General features: G+C 43.3%; 1 protein-coding gene across 1 annotated transcript; it reads right to left on the reverse strand.

Moving 5' to 3' along the window:
• Positions 1–284: 284 nt before the first annotated feature.
• On the reverse strand, positions 285–21,244 carry ACAD9 (acyl-CoA dehydrogenase family member 9). The gene is made up of 18 exons (XM_069967109.1): positions 20,999–21,244; positions 16,220–16,313; positions 15,820–15,921; positions 14,639–14,745; positions 13,834–13,934; positions 11,795–11,873; positions 10,158–10,332; positions 9,210–9,283; positions 8,921–8,996; positions 8,343–8,413; positions 7,560–7,679; positions 4,537–4,665; positions 4,142–4,221; positions 2,610–2,733; positions 2,331–2,408; positions 1,583–1,711; positions 1,104–1,176; positions 285–645 (listed from the first exon to the last, which is right to left on the reverse strand). Exons 1-18 carry the CDS (start codon positions 21,155–21,157, stop codon positions 545–547), a joined length of 1,872 nt encoding a protein of 623 aa, XP_069823210.1. The 5' UTR covers positions 21,158–21,244; the 3' UTR covers positions 285–544.
• Positions 21,245–21,734: the final 490 nt, after the last annotated feature.

Raw genomic sequence — 21,734 nt, forward strand, 5'->3', positions numbered from 1 at the left:
CCCTTATATAGCAGCATACACCTACTGACAAAGTTTCTCAAGCAAATGTGGTGATCTGCTGTATAAATGCTGTGTCACATGCAGCATTCCCTATAATTTTCCGTAACAATTTTTCTGCTTTTCATAAGAACCTCAATTAAATACAGGATAAAACCAGCAACTCCTGCATGTAGATTGAACAGTGGATTGTCATTGCTGAGACAGGAAGCCTCCAATACACCTAGCAGAGAATAGGTCTTCTCAAATGAGATATTCTGGTTTGTGTGCTACACTGGCTTATAGGATTTTCTTATAGAGGTTTATTCATGGACTGACAACCGGTTAGTGAACAGTCTCTTCAATAAAATAGAATCAGCGGGTGTTTCTTATGTATTACCAAGCTTAGGACAGATGTAATTAAAAAAAAAAATAATAATTGTGGATCTATCAACAATTGTACAAAGTTACAAAACACTTCAGCCAAACTCCGAGACGGCACTGTTAGCACTTAGTGTAATGTTTTATGAACGTTCTGCAGCATCTTGTGTTACTTCTGGTTCGGTTTTCAGAAAGTTCTGTCCAGCGGATGAGAACATGTATAAGCCCGGTTTTCTAGGACATGTTTTGCTATTTTCTTAATACTCTCGTCCTGGTTTTCTGGACAATCTGATGTGAGGAAAAAAGGACAAATGTATTAGATTAAACAGGGAAAAAAGTGGCATTACAATGCAGTCAACAGAAACCAATGGGACTTAAAGCGTACCTTTTGTTACTACTGTAAATTTGCTCTCTGCTCAGCAGTATAGGCAATAGCAAAGCTGTTCCTATTGCTTTGTATTTCAGTATAGCCTCACCAGATGCCATATCCAGTGCTCTCTATCACTGGCATTGGGTACAGAATCAAGTAAAGCTATTACTTTGCACAGCACTAGAAGCAGGGTGAATGAGTGGAGGTACGCTGCACCCATACATTGCTAATATGTACAGGTTCTTCCTAGCAATAGCTATTCAGGATCTGTTCAGGGGGGACCTGTTCAGCTTGGGGGGGGGGGACACCCTATCAATAAATCTGGCACATGGATGTTGATTAGGGTAATGTTTGGTCATCTGGTTTCATATCTTACATTTTCCAAGTTGGGCCACCATGAAGCAATTTTTGAAATAGGCCTCAGAACAGAAAAGATTTGCAAGCAGCACCTGTAGCAAAAAGAAAATATTAGTCACATGGTTGACAATTCCAATTCTCATCATACACAGCAAAAACTACAAATATTACAGGGGATATTCTAAGAATGCATGCTACACATGGATATGGTAGCAATGTCCAGTTGGTCCAAGGCCTGGAACCCATTTTCTCTCTGGGCTAGATGAAGCAATGAAGCATCTCTGCTGCAAATAATCTCTCTCCTGACTGCAGTACTGCCCCATTTACATGAATGGAGGTGAGTTCCAAAACCAGCGATTTACCAGCAATTATACTTTGCTTAGAGAGCAGTCTGATCAGATCATCACTTTCTGATTAGGAAAAGATTTATGCAAATCCTTCTAAACACAAAACCCAATGCTAGCCAGGATGTAAAATAAATAGGTATTTGTTACTCACTTCATGATCATGGTTGCGCAGGCCAATGCTGATAGAACGACTCGCTCTAGATATCACCGCTGTCATGGCATACAGATTAATGAGAATATCCGCCACCCGCTTCAGTGCAAGCTGCTCATCCACAATTGTCTGGGAGAACAAAATACAATCAATGTAAATGGAGACTGCATTCCCTGATAAAAAATAGTGCTTCGTTTCTAGGATGTGTTAACATTTTCTCTGGGTTGTTCTGGTTGTGGCGGTGCCTTACAGCAACTTTACTTTTATTTATTTTTTTATAAAAATATTTTTAGAATAAAATACTTTGTATTTTAATTAGACTTATCCTATCCTTTCCTACTAGGGGAAAGAATCAAATTGATCACTTCCATAATGCTTTATAACCCTTATATTCCAAAGCAATGTTGCCTGTCAATGTGAAACTGACAACCTATTAGGCTCTCTCTCTGCCATGACATTATAGGCTTTACCCACAGCGGACTTGGAAATGTATGTTAGACCCCTGTCTGGCATGGTAACCCTTTCAACACCCATCGAAACACCTTAGCTGCCATTGTTGCCATAGCCACATCAAAGGGATTGAACTGTAAGATGTTGAGTACAGGCCTGCTCATACAGATGCATCACTGTCATGAAAATGTACTGCGCATGTACTGTCACAGGACAAAATATGTGTGGGGGGGAGGTGTAAATTTTATTACGTAAGAAACAATCCTGAACTGTAGGAATAAGTAGAACAAGTTGTTACCTTCCCAAACCTGTACAGAAGACTTTCCACTGCAATGCCAAAATGATACGTATTCTCCTCCAGCTTCTTCGCACTTTCCTGTCAAGTAAAAGTCCAAGATACTTACTAGAACCAAACATCTTGTTGAGCTATCCAATAACATTAGGATCCTAAGAACATGGACACAGGTAAGTGAAGGGCAGCTAAAGCATGTAACTCCCACCACTAGCACCCAGTTAGTGGTGGCATTCTCCCAGTAATACGCCATCACTTGTACAGTTGATGTGATAAATCACTTACTTCCAGACTTGGATGTACAACTCCAGTTCCAGTTAACCCTAAGTTGACTTTTCTCCCCACAGCGGCTCCTAATTTCTTGCCTATCATTTCAAAGGCCACAGAAAGACTTCCCTTCTTTAACTCCCTGATAATTATAAAAAAAAGCATTATCAACTGATGACATTGGTAGAATGCAAAAGTGATTGCAGATTCTGGACTTAGAGGAAATATGTACATTTCTGAGGGAAAACGTCACTTACAGAATTTTCCTATAAGTCTCATGACCACGCTCCTGGTGGTGATCACCTGCTTCTGTTAAGTCCTGTACTATAAACTTATGGTGAACTCCCCATCTCTGATCTACAGAAAGTCACACAATAAGCTTCCAATGCTCTCTGGCTCTCACCTTTCTTCTCTGTTTCAATGAGGACTGGGTTTCTCATGCTGGGCAATATCCAGTGAGAAGCAGAACAGTTGCCGAGTTATTTTTGCAGTCCGTTTAATTGATCAGTTTTTAAATGGTTACTTTAAACATACAGAAAAGAATGGTCAAACATGTTTTTTTGTGTATGTTAAAAAAAAAATATCAGTTTTGATATTTTTTTTTAAATGCAAGTTAGTGGAAAAACGGGTGGCACACAATTGCATCCTTTTTTTTCCCTCATAAAACAGATATGTTAAAGGGGTAGTGCAGCACTCAGCAATTATTCACAGAATAACACACATTACAAAGTTATACAACTTTGTAATGTATGTTATGTCTGTGAATGGCCCCCTTCCCCGTGTCCCACCAGCCCCACCCGTGTACCCGGAAGTGTGGTGCGCTATACATATCTGTCACGTGCCGACTCGTCTACGATCTTCAGTCAGTGATGTCGTCTTCGGACGGCCGGGCCGAATCCCTCTGTCCAATTGGCTGAACACAGTTTGGCTCAGCCAATCGCGGCTGAGCAGCTGATGACGCGGCAGAGGGCGGCCGGCACTCAGGACGGACGGAGGGATTCGGCTGAAGACGACATCGCTGACTGAAGATCGGAGACGAGTTGGCACGTGACAGGTATGTATAGCGCACCACACTTCCGGGTACACGGGTGGGGGGGGGGGGGGGCCATTCACGGGGAAGGGGGCCATTCACAGACATAACATACATTACAAAGTTGTATAACTTTGTAATGTGTGTTATTCTGTCAATAATTGTTTACCGCCGCACTACCCCTTTAAATGGACTGTAAAAACGCAGTGTGAACCCGGCCTTAGAAATGATATGTACTGTCTGAAGACCATAATTACAATACTGCTTTACACCTTGTAATAGAGGGGTATGCAGGCAGCTCTAAGGCCTCATATACATGCACAGATTTGATATTCTGTATCAGTTGCTTAAAACCCCAAACCAGAAGTGGATATTCAGTACAGGTGGAAATATTTCTTCTTTTGCTGCATCCACGTGTGATTTTTCGTATTAAAAAAAAACAAACAAAAAATGACAACACCTTATGTAAGCCCTTATTATCTACTTATAAATACACAGTAATTACAATTATTTCACTTACTTTATTTTACCAGTCAAAATCTTTCCTGCGTGCTGCATCCCTGTGAGGGCAATATACATTCGTAGGATTTCATTGGTCCCCTGAAACCAAGGAAAAAAATGCATAATTTCGATGCACCATATGAATACAATAAGCTGCACATTAACTATTCATGTTACTAACAATATAGAATATTTTAAGCAAAAAATAGGGGGAAAAAACATGGTCCATGTGCCATACCAATGATACCCCAGAGTGTAAGCTGAAAGACTACTCCAATAGCTGCAAAGCTGCAATTCAGAACACGCACTGGGTGACAGTACTTTACAAGGGTGAATGCTAAGCAATGCAAACCCTAGAGAACAACTGATGTATCTGTATCTTACAAAGAATAAACAGAGGGAAAAAAAACTCACCTCGAAGATAAGAAGAATGCGACTGTCTCGTAGATATCGTTCGTATGGATAATCCTTCATATAACCCAAGCCCCCAAGGATTTGCAATGCCTCGCTGACACATTGCCACGCTCCTTCAGAACTAAAGACCTAAGAGCAAATAAATGTTACTATTCTTCATAACAGAAATAGTGCAAAAGTTATACTTTAACCCTTTAAGGACAGAGCAAATTTCGATTTTTGCGTTTTCGGTTTTTCCTCCTTGTGCATAAAAGGCCATAGCAGTTGCATTTTTCCACCTAGAGACCCACATGAGCCCTTATTTTTTGCGTCACTAATTGTACTTTGCAATGACAAGCTGAATTTTTGCATTAAGTACACTGCGAAACCAGAAAAAAATTCAAAGTGTGGTGAAATTGAAAAAAAAAACGCATTTTGTTTATTTGGGGGAAATGTGTTTTTACGCCATTCGCCCTGGGGTAAAACTGACTTGTTATATATGTTCCTCAAGTCGTTACGATTAAAACGATATGTAACATGTATAACTTATATTGTATCTGATGGCCTGTAAAAAATTTAAACCATTGTCAAATATACGACACTTAAAACCGCTCCATTCCCAGGCTTATAGCGCTTTTATCCTTTGGTCTATGGGGCTGTGTCAGGTGTCATTTTTTGCGCCATGATGTGTTCTTTCTATCGGTACCTTGATTGCGCATATACGACTTTTTGATCGCTTTTTATTACAATTTTTCTGGATTTGATGCGACCAAAAATGCGCAATTTTGCACTTTGGGATTTTTTTTGCGCTGACGCCATTTACCATGCGAGATCAGGAATGTGATTAATAGTTTGGGCGATTACAGACGTGGTGATAGTAAATATGTTTATTTATTTGTTTATTTATTTACTTTTATTTATAACCTGGGAAAAGGGGGGCGATTCAGACTTTTATTAGGGGAGGGGGCTTTTTACTAATAATGACATTTCTTTTTTAACTTTTACACTTATACTAGAAGCCCCCCTGGGGTTAGGGTTATTCCCCCTAGGGGACTTCTAGTATAAGTGCTTTGATCTCTCATTGAGATCTCTGCAGCATAGATATGCTGCAGAGATCCATGAGATAGGCACTCGTTTACTTCCGGCTGCTGCAGCTGGAAGTAAACGAGTGCCGAGCCGAGGATGGCGCCATCTTGGAGCGGTCCCCGGCCGGCTTCAGAAACGGAGATCGCTCCTCCGGGATAACATCCCGGAGGAGCGATCTCCCCACTAGACACCAGGGATGACGCTGCGTCCGGTAATCGGATGCAGCTGTCATGTTTGACAGCTGCATCTGATTACTGTATTAGCGGGCACGGCGATCGGACCGTGCCCGCTAATACCTACGGTCCCGGGCTACACGCGGCACCCGGGACCGGCGCGGTTCAGAGCGGGGCTGCCGCGCGGCCCCGCTCTGAACTCCCTTACCGGCATCAGGGCGTAAATTTACGCCCGATGTCGTTAAGGGGTTAACACTAAAAATCTCAACTGCATTACTCCTATTTCTAGGCTGCCAATAAGAATATAGAGCTAGAGACTAATAACAGTAAGTAGTATGCAGTGTGCTCCCCCTAGTGGTGACTAAACACTGCCAAAGTGTATAATTTAGGCTTTGTGCACATCCGCGTGTTGGTTTCTACTAAGGATGGTCCGAACCTGCTGAGGTTCGGGTTCGTACGAACTCGAGGCAATGATTCCCGCTGTCTTCCTCCTCCGTGGAGAGGGTGGATACAGCGGGAGGACCCCCTGGAAAACTGGGATACAGCCATAGCCAGGCGGTCCTCCCGCTGTATCCACCCGCTGCACGGAGCGGCCAGACAGCGGGAATCTGATGCAGAGCGTTCGGGTTCATACAAACCCGAACCTCTGCAGGTTCGGACCATCCTTAGTTTCTACTATAAACAAACAATATTACAGAGCCAGCTCCACCACATGACTGATATTAGAGGTCCCTAATAATGCCATTAAATAACCCCTTTAACCTTATGCAGGGGATATAAAACACCATACTAATAGATTTACATAGCACAGTTTTGAGTTTAAGAAATTAATCTGCACAGAAAGCCCATTCTGCTGATCAGAAGATCTGGTTCTGGGAGCAAGAATCCACCAAACTATTGGCAAGAGTTTGCCTGTCTGAAATTTCCGCAAAACTAAAAATCTGCATTTTAAAAAGAGGTTGTCCAGGCAAAATTAACTTGTTCCCTATCCACAGGATAGGGGACAAGTAGAAGATTGCGGTGAGTTCGACCTCTCTACCCCCGTCAATCTCTTTATCATGCCCTCACAGCTTCTTTGTTATGAATACAGCAGCGGGTATGGCACGTGACCCACAGCTCTATTCATTCTTATGTAGCCACCGGAAAGAGCAGAGTAAGCCGGAAAGTGCTTTGTCAATCCATATGAATGAACAGAGCTTCAGACCATGTGCTGTGTCCCCGGGCTTTATTCATAAAAAAGCTGGGGGCCCGATACAGAGATCGGCTGGGGGTACAGAGATCGGACTCACCGCAATCTCCTACTTGTCCCCTATGAGGGATCTCAACTCTGCATCATAAGCTGGAATGTTGGCAACATGTGAAAGTAAATGGGGAACATCAGGAACAGCCATCTGTGAGGTCACATTCACTCCTATGAAGAATAGCTATAAATATGTGCTCAGCTCTCCAGCCAAACCAAGGGCCCTTCAATCTCCACATTTACACAATTTTTTTTCTCTACATGATAATAACTGCTGTTACAAAGGATACACAGTTATCAATGTGTATTGTAATTGTGATTTTTACTATATTAACGTTTGTAGGGTTTTGTCGTGCACTTTCGGCTTTAGTAGCTATGAGAGTGCGAATCAGGAGGGAGAGAAATCCCATGGCATCTCAATATATAACAAGAAATAAGCACAGGACGCAGACAGCAAATCCAATAATGACCTGTGATATTTATTGCTTTTTTTTCCTGAATGCGGTACTCTGGGAGGAGAGAGGATTCTCTTATGTGAAATTTACCTTAACCATGGCTGCTTCAACTGAGCAATCTGGAAGCCCTGGTCGGTCCATCATCCCAGCTGTGAGGTACGCCATGCTTTCCATTACAAAGGCCTTCTCAGACATGAGAGCAAATTTCTCCTAGAGAATCAGAGGATAAGAAGGCATTACAAATAAATGTTACCTTACGTAAGGTGTCTCCACTGACCTATATAGTGAACATCACCAAAGTAACATACACTATACATCAGGACTGGTGAAAGCTCTGCCTAACCATTGCTTCATATATTAACACTTACCTCTGACCTATGTTATTTGTCCTTAGTTACACGTGTATAAACTGCAATTACTCCATTAAATAATTCCTTAGTTATCTTGTGCTAAAAGGTGCGATAGGCAGATCACTGAACAAGCAGATTCTATAGTGGCTGCCATAAAGACACATATGTTCCTGCAAAGAAAGGTAATGCCCTTCTATCTATAAAGGGCAACAGTGCACTAAACCTGGCTGTCAGCTCCCTGCACATCTGGGGCCTTTGGAAGCAGCTACTTTCTGCATACTGATCCTGTAGTGCACATGCAGTAGATGTAGTGTAGTATTTTCAGTCCCCGCAAGAGAAAGATGGTCTCCAAGTTTCCCTATAAAACGTGGATTACAACGGTACCCTAATCAGGAGTCCGCAAGGTAGTCACAAATGGGGAAATTTATCAATGGTTTTAGTGAACAATTTTGTTTATTTGTGGCTTTTGCTCAACAGTTTTATAGCAAAAAGTGTTGGGGAAAAAAATAGAGTATTTACTAACCTGTATCAGCTCAAAGTCACTGAGTTTCTTATTGAACTGTTTCCTTGTACAGGCGTATTCTGCTGTCATTTCTAGATTAAATAAACAAGGGAGTAAGATACTATGAAAACATCACAGGTGAAAACCTAAAGAGATGCATTGTGGACATCATAGCTGCTAAGACAGCCATCCGCCGTCCAGCATGTATTGTGCCGGGGTCCTGTTCTAATCAATGACACATTGGATGATGGCATCTTCAAATGTGACACCAACAGCACAGCTGCATCTCCATGCGTGATGTCAACTATCCCTTTGAATTTTCTCCATATTTAAATGTACCCTTTAAATGTAGAAAATGTAAAGGGAAGCTGTCATCACTTCATGTTGCCCCAACCAGGAGCAATCAGGAAGATTCCTTGTGGCTTATCCCCACCCCATCAGCCAGATATATCTTTTTCTGTTTGCTTATAAGGACAAGTTTTTACAACTTTTGATTTGGTGGCCTTTCCATGCTTTCTTCTGGTGGGTCTTCACTGTTAGCAACACAACATAAACAGAAGGAAGAAAGGAAAGAAGGAAAGATGGGTTAGTCACATTACCTATCAACTTCTTAATCATTCCAGCTGAGGCGCTGCCCATGCTGAAGCGTCCACTGTTCAGAATATTCATAGCAACCTGAAAAATGTATTATGGTCATCAATATAAGAGCAAATGTACAGGATATCGGTGGATTGGGAGATTGAGTATAGTTCTGATTGTGAAGGATATCAGGAATAGAAATAAGTCAGACATTCACTTATAGAGGAAAAAAAATGGGGGATATGCAGAATATGTTGGTGATATAAAGATTTCACAGGAATACAAGAAACTGAAAAAAAAACAACTCACTTTAAAACCTCCTCCAACTTCACCAATGACGTTCTCAATGGGAATCTTGGTGTTCTCAAAGTGAAGTTCACAGGCTGCAAGATGATTGAGAGGAGGGTCACATAACAGGAGCGCAGCAACATACATTTACAGGCCCTTGTAGTTCGCCACTGGGACGGTTCAAATGGGTGTTTAATACATAGACTCATTAATACCAATCACTCCTCCAAAACTGACCCTACAACTAATGAGAGAGTGTAAAACTGAGGAGTCACATCAATCCACCAAAGCAGTTCTTGATATTTTGTGAGTCTTCAAATGAAAAAGGAACATTAAAGAGGTACTCCGGGCTGGGGTCATTTTCAGTGTACAGCTGGGGAGGGGGTGGATATAGAAGCCGCCGGTCACTTACCTCCCCGGTTCCATCGCCGGGTTCCGTCCGGCTGCCGCTTCCTGGTCCGAGCTGCAGCTTGAGCCATTTAGCGGCCGAGGCGGGACTCCACTACAACCGCTGAATGGCTAAGCTGCCTTGAGACGTCACATCTCAAGCCACAGCTCAGACCAGGAAGCGGCAGCCGGACGGGAGAACGGGGCAGCGCGATCCGGGACCCGGTGCTGGAACTAGGGAGGTAAGTGACCAGCGCCTTCTATATCTACCCCCTCCCCAGCCGTACACTGAAAATGACCCCAGCCTGGAATACCTCTTTAAAATGAAACAGATTTATCCTGCCCTATATAAGGGCAAGAAATTGTAGCGGGAGAAAGGCTGAGCTCTGTGATATATAGGTGTATATGATTTGGAGCGAGACCATGAGGGTCCCGATTACCCCACCCATGTACAGTGACTAACAGCTTATTCCAAACACTGATAAAGGTAAAGCTGTCAATCATCCTGTGTGGGCGGGGTAAGCAGGACTCTCATTGTATCTCCAAGGAGTGCCTACTAGGAAATTATAAAATACTTCTTACTGTTTGATCCTCGGATCCCTAACTTATCCTCAGGCTTCCCATGAGTGACGCCTCCAAATGCCCGCTCCACAATGAAGGCTGAGATTTTATCCTTTGTAGTGCCATCTTTATCTACAACTTCTGTCCTTGCAAATACTGTAAATATATCAGCCAGGCCTCCATTAGATATCCAGATCTAGAAAGCAGATAGAAGTCTTTAAATATATACATACTATTGTGAGAAGGAAGATAAAGACTTAAAGGGGTTAGCCAGGCGTAGAAAAACATGGCTGCTTTCTTCCAGAAACAGCACCATTCTTGTCCTCAGTTTGGATGTGGATTAGCCGCTCAGTTCCATTAGAGTAAATGCATTGCAATACCACACACAACCTGAGGAGAGGGGTGGTGCTGTTGCAGCTAGAAATTAACTGTGCCAAAAGGAAGCAGTTTTATGGGGGATTGGTAAGTCTATATCTATTAAACAGTACACATTTGACCAATATTTCTTAATGTCACAGCCTGTTTAAGGAAAGTAGGGTAAAAAAATAAATTGTGGAATCAGACAACACAGGGGCAGTTTGTAGTCTGTAACCATGGAGACAAACCAGTTTACACAGGAGCTGTTTACAAATGTGTGTTTGGCACACAGTGACACACAAGCTATACTTCTTGTTGGACGAGGCACTAATGTCTCTAAAATTCTAAATAAATGCTTCATAATCATGTACGGTTAGGTTCACACTACATTTTTGCAAAAAAATGATGCAATTTTGTGTATGTTTTGATCAGTTTTTCCATTGACTTCCATTATAATAAAAAAATAAAAAAAAAGTAGATCAAAGGGCATGTTTTTTTTAACGTACTTGACCTTATTTTGTGTACATTAAAAAAAACTGTTGTAATTTGATCCTTGAAGCGATTTGAAGTAAAATCGAAAAATTGATCACAACGGATGCACACAAGTTAATGTTTTTTCCATCCGTTTTTTGCAGTAACGAATAAAAAAAGGATTGCAAAAACGTAGTGTGGACCAAGCCTAAGGGCCCTATTCCACCGGACGATTATCGTTCAGATTATCGTTAAATCGTTCGAATCTAAACGATAATCGTTCGGTTGAAATGCAGTTAATGATTAACGACCGAACGAGAAATCGTTGATCGCTTTATAAGACCTGGACCTATTTTTATCGTTGCTCGTTCGCAAAACGTTCGCAAATAGTTCGCATTGAATAAGACATCGCTCGGTCGTTCGCAATAGATACGAACTCAATAGCTAACAAATAGCGAAGAAAAACTATCGCAATTACGATCATAAGTAACGATTATCGTTTCATGGAAATGAGTGAACGTTTTCAGGTCTTTCGCAATAGCGGTCGTTTGAAATCATTAACGATTATGCAAACGATAATCGTCCGGTGGAATAGGGCCCTTAGTCTTTTTTTTTTTTGTTTGGGGTGAAAATTACACCTGCTGCCTATGCAATAAGTAGTTTGTCCCAATATTTGCAGTCAAAAATAGTTCAAATAATAAAAGGTCAGAAATTACAACTCTGTATTCTTCCATAATAAATATAATCTCGCAGAGGTTGCGCAGATTATACGAGACTGATAAGGATTGCTAGGACAATGACATGTATGAATACAACTATTATTCTGTTACCTTTGAACCATTGAGGATGTAATGTTTTCCATCTTCACTTAATGTGGCTCTAGATTTTATTGAAGCAGCGTCACTCCCACTGGATAGGGAAACAAATTATAAATTGAGGTTCCAGTTACTAGAGAATTATTGTTTGTTGGCATCAATGATACAATCCATATCAATCTATGGCTCAACTGCTGGTATGGAACAAAGCAGGGATCAGATTGGTAACCTGGGTCACACGGAATACAGTGTAGGTTAGGAATAACTAAAATTTCTATAGTCAAAAAGTAACTTCTGTCTCTAGTATTCATGGCACTAATCTAACTGCATTCCCTTACTAAGGTGGGATTTGACATTACAAACCTACAAGAGGACATTTAGGGCCGGCTTTTCCAATATATTGTTACATAAAAAAATAAGGTTCATACTTACCTATGCTTCCCCGGTGTTCTGCAGTCTTCTGCCAGGGTTCACGGCTCACCGCTGACTATTCTGGCCCTGTCTCTTCAGAGACAGGCGCTCTGCCAACCGCTGGCCGAGACGGGACAGTCCTCGGTCAGTGATGAGTGGCCTGTCATTGCAGAGATGGGACCAGAAGCATCAGGGTGAGCAGGGAACACCGACAGAAGGCTGCAGGACACTAGGGAGAATAGGCAAGTATGAACTTTATTATTTTTACAATCATAAGCTGTGTACTACTAAATGTAGCGCTACACGACCAGTGATTTTAAAGCAAGTTTAAACTACAACCGTCAGCTGAAGATCGTTCTTCGGCTGTTTGTGGTCTTTATTACATGGAGCGATGATTTGCCAAATCGTCCTGATTAAGCAGATTACTGCTCAGTGTAAAAGGGCCCTTAGTGTCTCCAAAACAAAGAGAGAACTCATACTGCAGATCAGAGCCAAAAAATAAAAATAAGATAGCTAATCAGTAGACTTGCACATTAGGGAACTCACATTTAGTAGGTCAGCACCTACAAGCCCATTAAAGTGTACCCATGGGGTCTCAGCACCAGGACGGACCCCCACTGTTAAAAAAACCTTCTGACATGTCAGAAGGTTTTAATGAGGCATGTACCCTTTAAGTAAGTAAGTATATATATATATATATATATATATATATATATATACACACACAGTGGTGCCTTGGATTACGAGCATAATTTGTTGCTTGTAATCCAAATCCACTCTTAAACCAAAGCAAATTTTTCCATAAGAAATCATAGAAATGCAGACAATTGGTTCCACACCCAAAAATAATGATTTGTTATTCTAAATAACATGTAAAACAAATGAAACAAACATTCAGAAACAGCCGAATCTGTGATATTATAAGTTACAGTACAGGAATGGAGAGGATGGGAAACACAAGGACTGACAGAGACTGCAGGGAGCAGGAAGGAATGAGCAGGACAGATGTGGGCACATACATGCGGCACTCTCTGTCCGGGGAGAGAGGGGTTACAGCTATGAAGAGATTACCTCCACAGTCCTATCCCCTGATGCAAGCCCCAGCCTGAAGTGGATATGCTATGATTTGGAAGGTGAGGGAGACTTCCTAGGTCAGAGTACAGTGCTGTAGACCTCGCTATGCAGCCCATGCCCCTCCTCCATTAGCACTCCCACCCAGTACAGGGAGCTCTTAAACCAAAGCAATGCTCTTAAACCAAGTCACAATTTTGAAAAATTGTGAGCTCTTAAACCAAAACGCTCAAACCAAGTTACTCTTAAACCAAGGTACCACTGTTATATATATTAGATCAGATATTAAGATCAGCGCTATCGCAAAGATATCAAGCACGCAAAGGAGATCTTTAAATTTCTTCTTTATAAAATAATGATTTAAAGGGCATTTTCCCTTTAAATCAATGAGGAGACACAGCACTTATCCAATCTCCTACAGAATAAAAACTATACACTGCTCATATACCTACACGACTCTGAGAAATCTCCCCCTCCTACCATTCTGCTATGCACAGACTTCTTCTTTACTCCTTAGTCAAATATTCAAATAAAGCAGAAGAAAGAAATGTCAAAGCAAAGCGACATTTTACCTTCCAGGCTCTGTGAGGCAAAACGCAGCAATGTGTTCTCCTGACGCCAGCTTAGGCAGATATTTTGCTTTTTGTTCGTCATTACCGGCAATCAGGATTCCCTGAAGAAATAACAATAAAGCAGAAGTAGGCCTGAAAATCTGCACACGGGATAATCTGCCATCCCTCATCCCATCATAATAAAATCAAGTGTCCGTGTTATTAGAGAGACGAGTGGGAGGAATCTCACATTTCTGAAATAACTTTAACAACCCATCATCACAACCCAGCGCGCAAATGACAAAGTGATCGCAGAAAAGGAGAAAGGACAGTTAACCCCATCCGGGATGGGCCTGAGGGGCAGCGCAGTCATATTCATATAGGCCGAGGCTACACTAGGAGATTGGCCCTTCCCATTATAATCAATGCAAATACATTGGGGACACGAAGCTACTTTAAATCTCAATGTGATAATGTGGAAATACGAAAATTGGTCCCAGAACAGGGAATTTATAGGCTGTTATTTCACAGTGCAACTAAAGGAAGATGAGAGCCTCAATGTGAATCATCCCGACACCCGGGCTCCATTTATGAACACAATGAAAATCAAACCGAGGAGATACCACATATGCTATCCCGAAACAGACAGAGAAAAATATATGGATAAATAGACAGATATAGCTACACAGACACACACAGAGATAGATATATTCTTATTGCAAATTCTTACAAACACGTTTCCTTCTTTTATTAGTGCTTTTTATCTTTTTCTCGAGGACATAAAGCAAGACGCTATAACACACATCCTCTGTCTGATATATCATACCTTTAGGCCTATGGCTTGGTGTGCAGCCAGCGTCACAGCTATTGCGCCATCCAGGGAGGTGATCTCGCCAAGCCGAGCATACATCGTGTTTGATAACCCCAGGCCTCCTGCAGGAAACAATATATATATGTAGTTGCCAAGATGCCTTACTAATATATATATATATATGTATGTATATATATATACATATATAATAATAGATAATATATGTGGTCCTAGTCTTTTACACATTATACCAGAATTCTGGCACATCTGCAATAGTCCATTTTCCTTATGGGGCAGCTTAGGGAATACTGATCCAAGATATTAAAAGAGAAGACCAGTGAAAAAAGTATTGTATTGCCCCCCAAAAGTTATACAAATCACCAATATACACTTATTTCAGGAAATGCTTATAAAGTGCTTTTTTTCCCTGCACTTACTACTGCATCAAGGCTTCACTTCCTGGATAAAATGGTGATGTCACGACCCGACTCCGAGAGCTGTGCGGGTTGTGGCCGCTGAAGAGGATGATGGCAGGGGAACACTGAGGGACACAGGGCACTGGAGGGACACTGAGCATCCCCCTGCCATCATCCTCTCCAGCACCCCCAGCCCGCACAGCTCTGTGAGTCGGGGCGTGACATCACCATTTTATCCAGGAAGCCTTGTTGCAGTAGTAAGTGCAGGGGGGGGGAAAAAAAGCACTTTATGTGCATTTCCCATAATAAGTTTATATTGCTGATTTTTATAACTTTCGGGAGGCAATACAATACTTTAATAAAAATTTTCACCGGACTTCTCCTTTAATTTCTCCATGACATGATGGCAATGCCAGTCACAGAAGAACCTGATGACAGACGCTATGTAATGTATGTGCTGATTTTATGTTAAGATTATGACCCCAGTATCAGGACATGCTGTTCTATCCTACAGTGAGGACACTCACATGACCTCCCAGGACAAATCTCTAAAATACATCCACCATTACCCACAATGAGACTATGAGCGCGCACAGTATTTTGGGTCGGCATTTTAGCCAAAGCCAGCAGAGGGTCCAAACTGCAAAAAAAGGTGCAAGTCTTTCCATTACTGTTCTTCTGCTGGTTCCATTCCTAGTTTTGGCCATAATACTGAGCAAATACTGTGTGAGAACAAAGCCTTACCGTGCCCTCAGCATGGTGAAAGACGCCTCCACTTACCATACTCCTCAGGAATCTGCATGCCAAACAGCCCCAGCTCCTTCAGCCCTTTCAGCGTTTCGGGAGGTATTTTAGCATTTTGATCAATTGCTTTGGAATCAACTGCAAGATAAATTACATGACAATAAGGTGAGATGTCAGAATCCCAAGAAATTGCATCACACCATTTATAAGTGAACCAATGCACCCCTGCTGTTGCTCTCTGTATGACTCAAAGAGGACTGAGGCCACCGCACCACCGAATCCTGTAATAGTGGCCATATTGGTCACAGCCAAGGCTGATTTTTATGTTAATGACTATATAAAGAACACAAGAGCCTTTAGATTGGAAGGGATTTTTATTGTTAGCTGGAAATCCTGTTTTATAAATATTTCAACCCATCATCATCATCATCCTCACCGTCTTCACTGAAGAACTTCTCCACCGGTCCTACAAGTTGGGTGATCTCCTCCAACTCATCGTTGCTGATCTCTGGATAGGGAAACACTTCTTCCTGGTAGATACAACAAGAAAACTCCTATCACTTTGTATATACTGCTCAGCTATGACCTATAAACACATCACAACTGTTCTTACATTGACAAGTACAATAAAACACTTCTATAGCTGCAGACCATACAAGAAGATGGTTATAAATAAAAATCTTAATAAACAGCGATGACCTCTGGCTCCAGGAACATTTCTTCCCATCTCTCTTACCTGTGACGTTCCCATAAGTCACCCGTCTGTCATCACTCCCCCGCGGCTAGACAGATCATATAACGTGGGCAGTGGACGCATCTAATTTTGTTGTTTTCTACTGACGTTTATGAAAAGTTATTTTTTATGCCCGTTTCCAGGATAAATCTATTTTTTTTTTCAAGAAAGATGGAGTTTCTCAGATGTGAGCAGAGCCTTAATATTCCTGGCTGTGGAGTCATCTTAAAGGGGTTTCCAAGGTTTAGACATATGGCTACTTTAGTCCAGAAACCGTGCCACACCTATCCTCAGGCTACATGTGGCGTTGCAGCCCCATCAAAATCAATTCCGGAATGGCGCTGTTTTTAGAAGCAAACGTAGGAAATATAGTGGCACTCACCAGGTCCATAAAAATGATGCTTTATTTCAGATCAGATACAGAGCAACAAACAAGCGCATTCCACAGAAGAGGGGCGATGATCGTTTCACACTACTGCGCTTCGACTGAGCCTACTGCCTGAGTAGAGAACCACCAGTACAGTGACTATACCCAAAGCCCGTGCAGGGACATATCAGCCGCATACAGACTGTGTCGGAGTGCCCACTATATTCTTTTTGTATGTGCTGTTTTTAGAAGGCAGCAGCCATGTTTTCTAACCTGGTGGAGCCCCTTTAAAAGGGATTTTCCAAATAATAATACTTATCCCCCACCAACAGGAACACTGGGACCCTCAGTGATCAGAAACATATCTTCTGTCCTGTGGATAGGGGATACATATTATAAGTTTGTATATCGCTTTATGGCTGTAGACAAATTTGAAAAGCATTATTAGCAGGATAAAAATTGGAGGAAAAAACAAATCAACCAATAAAAAAAAAATACTATGGAGAGCTTTGCAGTAAATCTACACTGGATTTCAATGTAAATGCAAAGGTGTTGTCTCAGGAAGTCACTCCTGTCCATATTCCAGATTACAATATACAAATCCACAGCCAAGGACAAGCAGCTTCCACCCTTCCCAGGTCTTGTGTTACAGTCGCCCATTGATCTGAACCTACGCCACCTACATGCTGGGGCAGCTTCCTGCTACATGGAGAATAATAAGAAAGGTGAGAATAAGTTTTCCAAACCAGACAACACCTTTAAGATGAAAAGCTGGCAGCAAATCTCCATCACTAATTCTCTAAAGATAAACCGACTTTCTCCCTCCCTTTTCAATATCCATCTTCTTTATACAATATCCCTCAGTCGAGGGTTGCCGACTGTACGTCCTATCAGGGGTGCACATACTGATAAATAGCCGGTATGGACGGAGGTAGTTACATATTAACATAATGTTCATGTACTTCTCAGACTGGTTTCATGCAAGCATAATAAATTATTACAGCTGCAATTCTCAGCTAAATGTTATATCTATATTATGCTTGTGTGATATCAGCCCTAAAGGGGTATTCAGCTAAAACATAACTTTTCATATGTTGCTGCCCATGGTGAGACAAAAAATTCCTTCCATACTTAGCCATCCAGTCTCCTTCCCCCAGTTTTGAGCTGCTGCTTTCTGCTGAAGACACAAAATCTGTGTGTAAGCTCTTCTCTCTGTCTCGCCCTCCTCCTCCCTCCTTTTCGAGTCAATTAATGCGATTAATCCCCCCGGCATTACAAAGTTGCAGATAGGGACTTGTTTACATGAGCTGTCTCAGAAGGGAGAGGGGAAGAGGGGGAGACACAGAGAAAAACTCACAGTTGTCTGTGTCTTCTTCAGAAAGCAGCAGCTCAGAACTGGGGGAAGGACACTGAATACATAATAAGTATGGAAGAAATTGTTAGCCCGCATTCATACGTTCTGTACGGAATACGGACGTGGAGTGCCTGTAACAGGAGCGGGGGAACTGTATGCATATGCGCAATGCTGTAATGACAGCCTTAGTCTCGGCATGGGCAGCAACATATTAAAGTTATGTTTAAGTGGAATACCCCTTTGAAGGTATTCTCATCTCGGCTTGTTGCCCCTATTTTTCTATGCAAAGAATACCTCTGTGATACAGCATCATACAGAGAGCCTAAGGTGGGTGTTCTATAATATATTACCAATTCCTACACAGCCACACTGGATGTTCCCACCATAGCCAAGGAATAGCGTGCACCCATTTACATTAGCCTTAGACTGTACATTGTGCTGTATAAAGAGCCGAGCTCTCACTGCTGGAATAAGCTATAAAGGATTAGAGACACTTATAGTAACACGGCCTTACGCTTGGCCACCTGTACAGCACTAAATCCCTCATGAATGGGTTAACACTAAAGAGCCCAGACAGCAATGCTGGTAGATCGGAGTCACTGGACTCTTCTTGGATTGGTACAAGTTTTGGCATTTCTTGGCGGTTTCTCATTTTTGTAAACTAGGGGACGACCAATATCCTCATGTACATAGTATGTCTGTACTTTGCCACCATGCCAACTTATATTCAGGCACAGGAGGGAATCATTCCAATATGTGAACATTGAGAGTTACTATAACCAAATGTATCCGCACCATATTACAAAAGAAATCTGAAGTAAAGACAGAAGGGTGGGCACAGTCGTGCGCTGCCCTCAGTGCGCGCATACGCAGCCGTGCGCTGCCCTCAGTGCGCGCATACGCAGTCGTGCGCTGCCCTCAGTGCGCGCATACGCAGTCGTGCGCTGCCCTCAGTGCGCGCATACACACAGTCGTGCGCTGCCCTCAGTGCGCGCATACACACAGTCGTGCGCTGCCCTCAGTGCGCGCATACACACAGTCGTGCGCTGCCCTCAGTGCGCGCATACACACAGTCGTGCGCTGCCCTCAGTGCGCGCATACACACAGTCGTGCGCTGCCCTCAGTGTGTATACACACAGTCGTGCGCTGCCCTCAGTGTGTATACACACAGTCGTGCGCTGCCCTCAGTGTGTATACACACAGTCGTGCGCTGCCCTCAGTGTGTATACACACAGTCGTGCGCTGCCCTCAGTGTGTATACACACAGTCGTGCGCTGCCCTCAGTGTGTATACATACAGTCGTGCGCTGCCCTCAGTGTGTATACATACAGTCGTGCGCTGCCCTCAGTGTGTATACATACAGTCGTGCGCTGCCCTCAGTGTGTATACATACAGTCGTGCGCTGCCCTCAGTGTGTATACATACAGTCGTGCGCTGCCCTCAGTGTGTATACATACAGTCGTGCGCTGCCCTCAGTGTGTATACATACAGTCGTGCGCTGCCCTCAGTGTGTATACATACAGTCGTGCGCTGCCCTCAGTGTGTATACATACAGTCGTGCGCTGCCCTCAGTGTGTATACATACAGTCGTGCGCTGCCCTCAGTGTGTATACATACAGTCGTGCGCTGCCCTCAGTGTGTATACATACAGTCGTGCGCTGCCCTCAGTGTGTATACATACAGTCGTGCGCTGCCCTCAGTGTGTATACATACAGTCGTGCGCTGCCCTCAGTGTGTATACATACAGTCGTGCGCTGCCCTCAGTGTGTATATATACAGTCGTGCGCTGCCCTCAGTGTGTATACATACAGTCGTGCGCTGCCCTCAGTGTGTATACATACAGTCGTGCGCTGCCCTCAGTGTGTATACATACAGTCGTGCGCTGCCCTCAGTGTGTATACATACAGTCGTGCGCTGCCCTCAGTGTGTATATACAGGCATATATGGGAAAACCCACCAGATACAGCATTCTACATGTGGACCAGTCCTCCACTACCCTCCCAGCACATGACTGGTGCCGGTGAGCTGCATACACTATCAGGCACATAGAAATCTCACATATGATAAGAGTAATATATTCTCCAGCCAGGAACAACAGCTGCGCAGTGTGTAAGGAGGAGTCACAAAAGTGTGTCAAAGGTCTCTACTATAGAGCGCAGCGAGGACGGAGCCGGATTCACATATCACAGCCCCTCCACCTATACCCCCCCCCCGGACTTCGGGAGAGTGAAGCACCAAGAGGAATACTCCGGAGAGCGGCAATGTATTTTATATATACTGCATTGATCTTATAGTGATCCCGGCTGGCTGACGCTTCCCCTGTGTATTGTATACTCTAATAAGAAGGTGGCCCTGTGCATTTGCTGAGTGAAAATGCACACACTACTGACAGGTGTCCCTGCTCCTGTAGGTAACTTCCAGATCAATGAGTCTATTCCCCCATGACCTGCAGTGACTGGCGGGCAGGACGCTGTGACCACTGCAGCCATAACTACCACAACTCTTATCATCTTAGTCCCGTCACTCTTGTTCCCCAATAGAAGGCAAAGTAACAAAGCACAATAACTCTATGAGATGTGAGCAATAATCTGGGATACATGTCGTGTGCAAAAACTACAACTCCCAGCATGCCCTGGCAGCCAGGCTGTAGTGTGACCTGCTGGGAGTTGTAGTTTTGCACTAGCTTGGTTGCTATGGAGACATAAGTAACCAGCACTCCCCCCTGCAGCCGGTGACCACACTCAGTCCATAGCGTCTTTACCTTCGCAATGGAGCCCAGGAATAGCTGCTTGGCATAGGCCAGACTGCGGGGCCCCGTGTGTAAGAGCCGCTGTGGCCCCACCGGCCGGGCCCGGGCAGGAGCCCCCCATCCCCAGGCGGTCCGCCCCAGTCGCACACACAGCCGGCTCATCTCTCTCATGTCAATGTCACAGCCGGTAACCGATCCCTGCTCATTAGCGAGCGACCCGTCACGTCATCAGTAGGCGCGGCTGCTGGGCGCTCACGTGACGCCCACTCCAACCTGCTCAGGGCTCGCGTGACAAAAGTTTATTGACAAACTACAATTCCCAGCATTCCCTGCGCTGCAGCAGTCACCCGCGTTGTGTATTATCCATGATCTATAGGCAGCAATGCAGCATGGCCCCCATCCGCCTCCTGTGCTGGGATTAATTCCTGTTGGGGGAAAAAAATCACTGAAGTACACTATATACTATGGGGGAGATTTATCAAACTGGTGTAAAGTGAAACTGGCTCAGTTGCCCCTAGCAACCAATCAGATTCCACCTTTAATTTTTCAAAGAGTCTGCAAGGAATGAAAGGTGGAATCTGATTGGTTGCTAGGGGCTAGGGCAGGGGTACTCAACAACTTTTAGTGAAGGTCCGCTTACCGGGGTCTATTGTCAGGTGAAGGTCCGAGCTGAACATCCGTAGGAAACGTGTTTTGTTACTTTTCACAAACGTTCAACTATTTACGTACAGAATTGCTGCTTATTAGC

This window comes from Dendropsophus ebraccatus, chromosome 4 (genome assembly GCF_027789765.1).
Source record: "Dendropsophus ebraccatus isolate aDenEbr1 chromosome 4, aDenEbr1.pat, whole genome shotgun sequence".
In the NCBI taxonomy this organism is placed as follows: domain Eukaryota; kingdom Metazoa; phylum Chordata; class Amphibia; order Anura; family Hylidae; genus Dendropsophus; species Dendropsophus ebraccatus.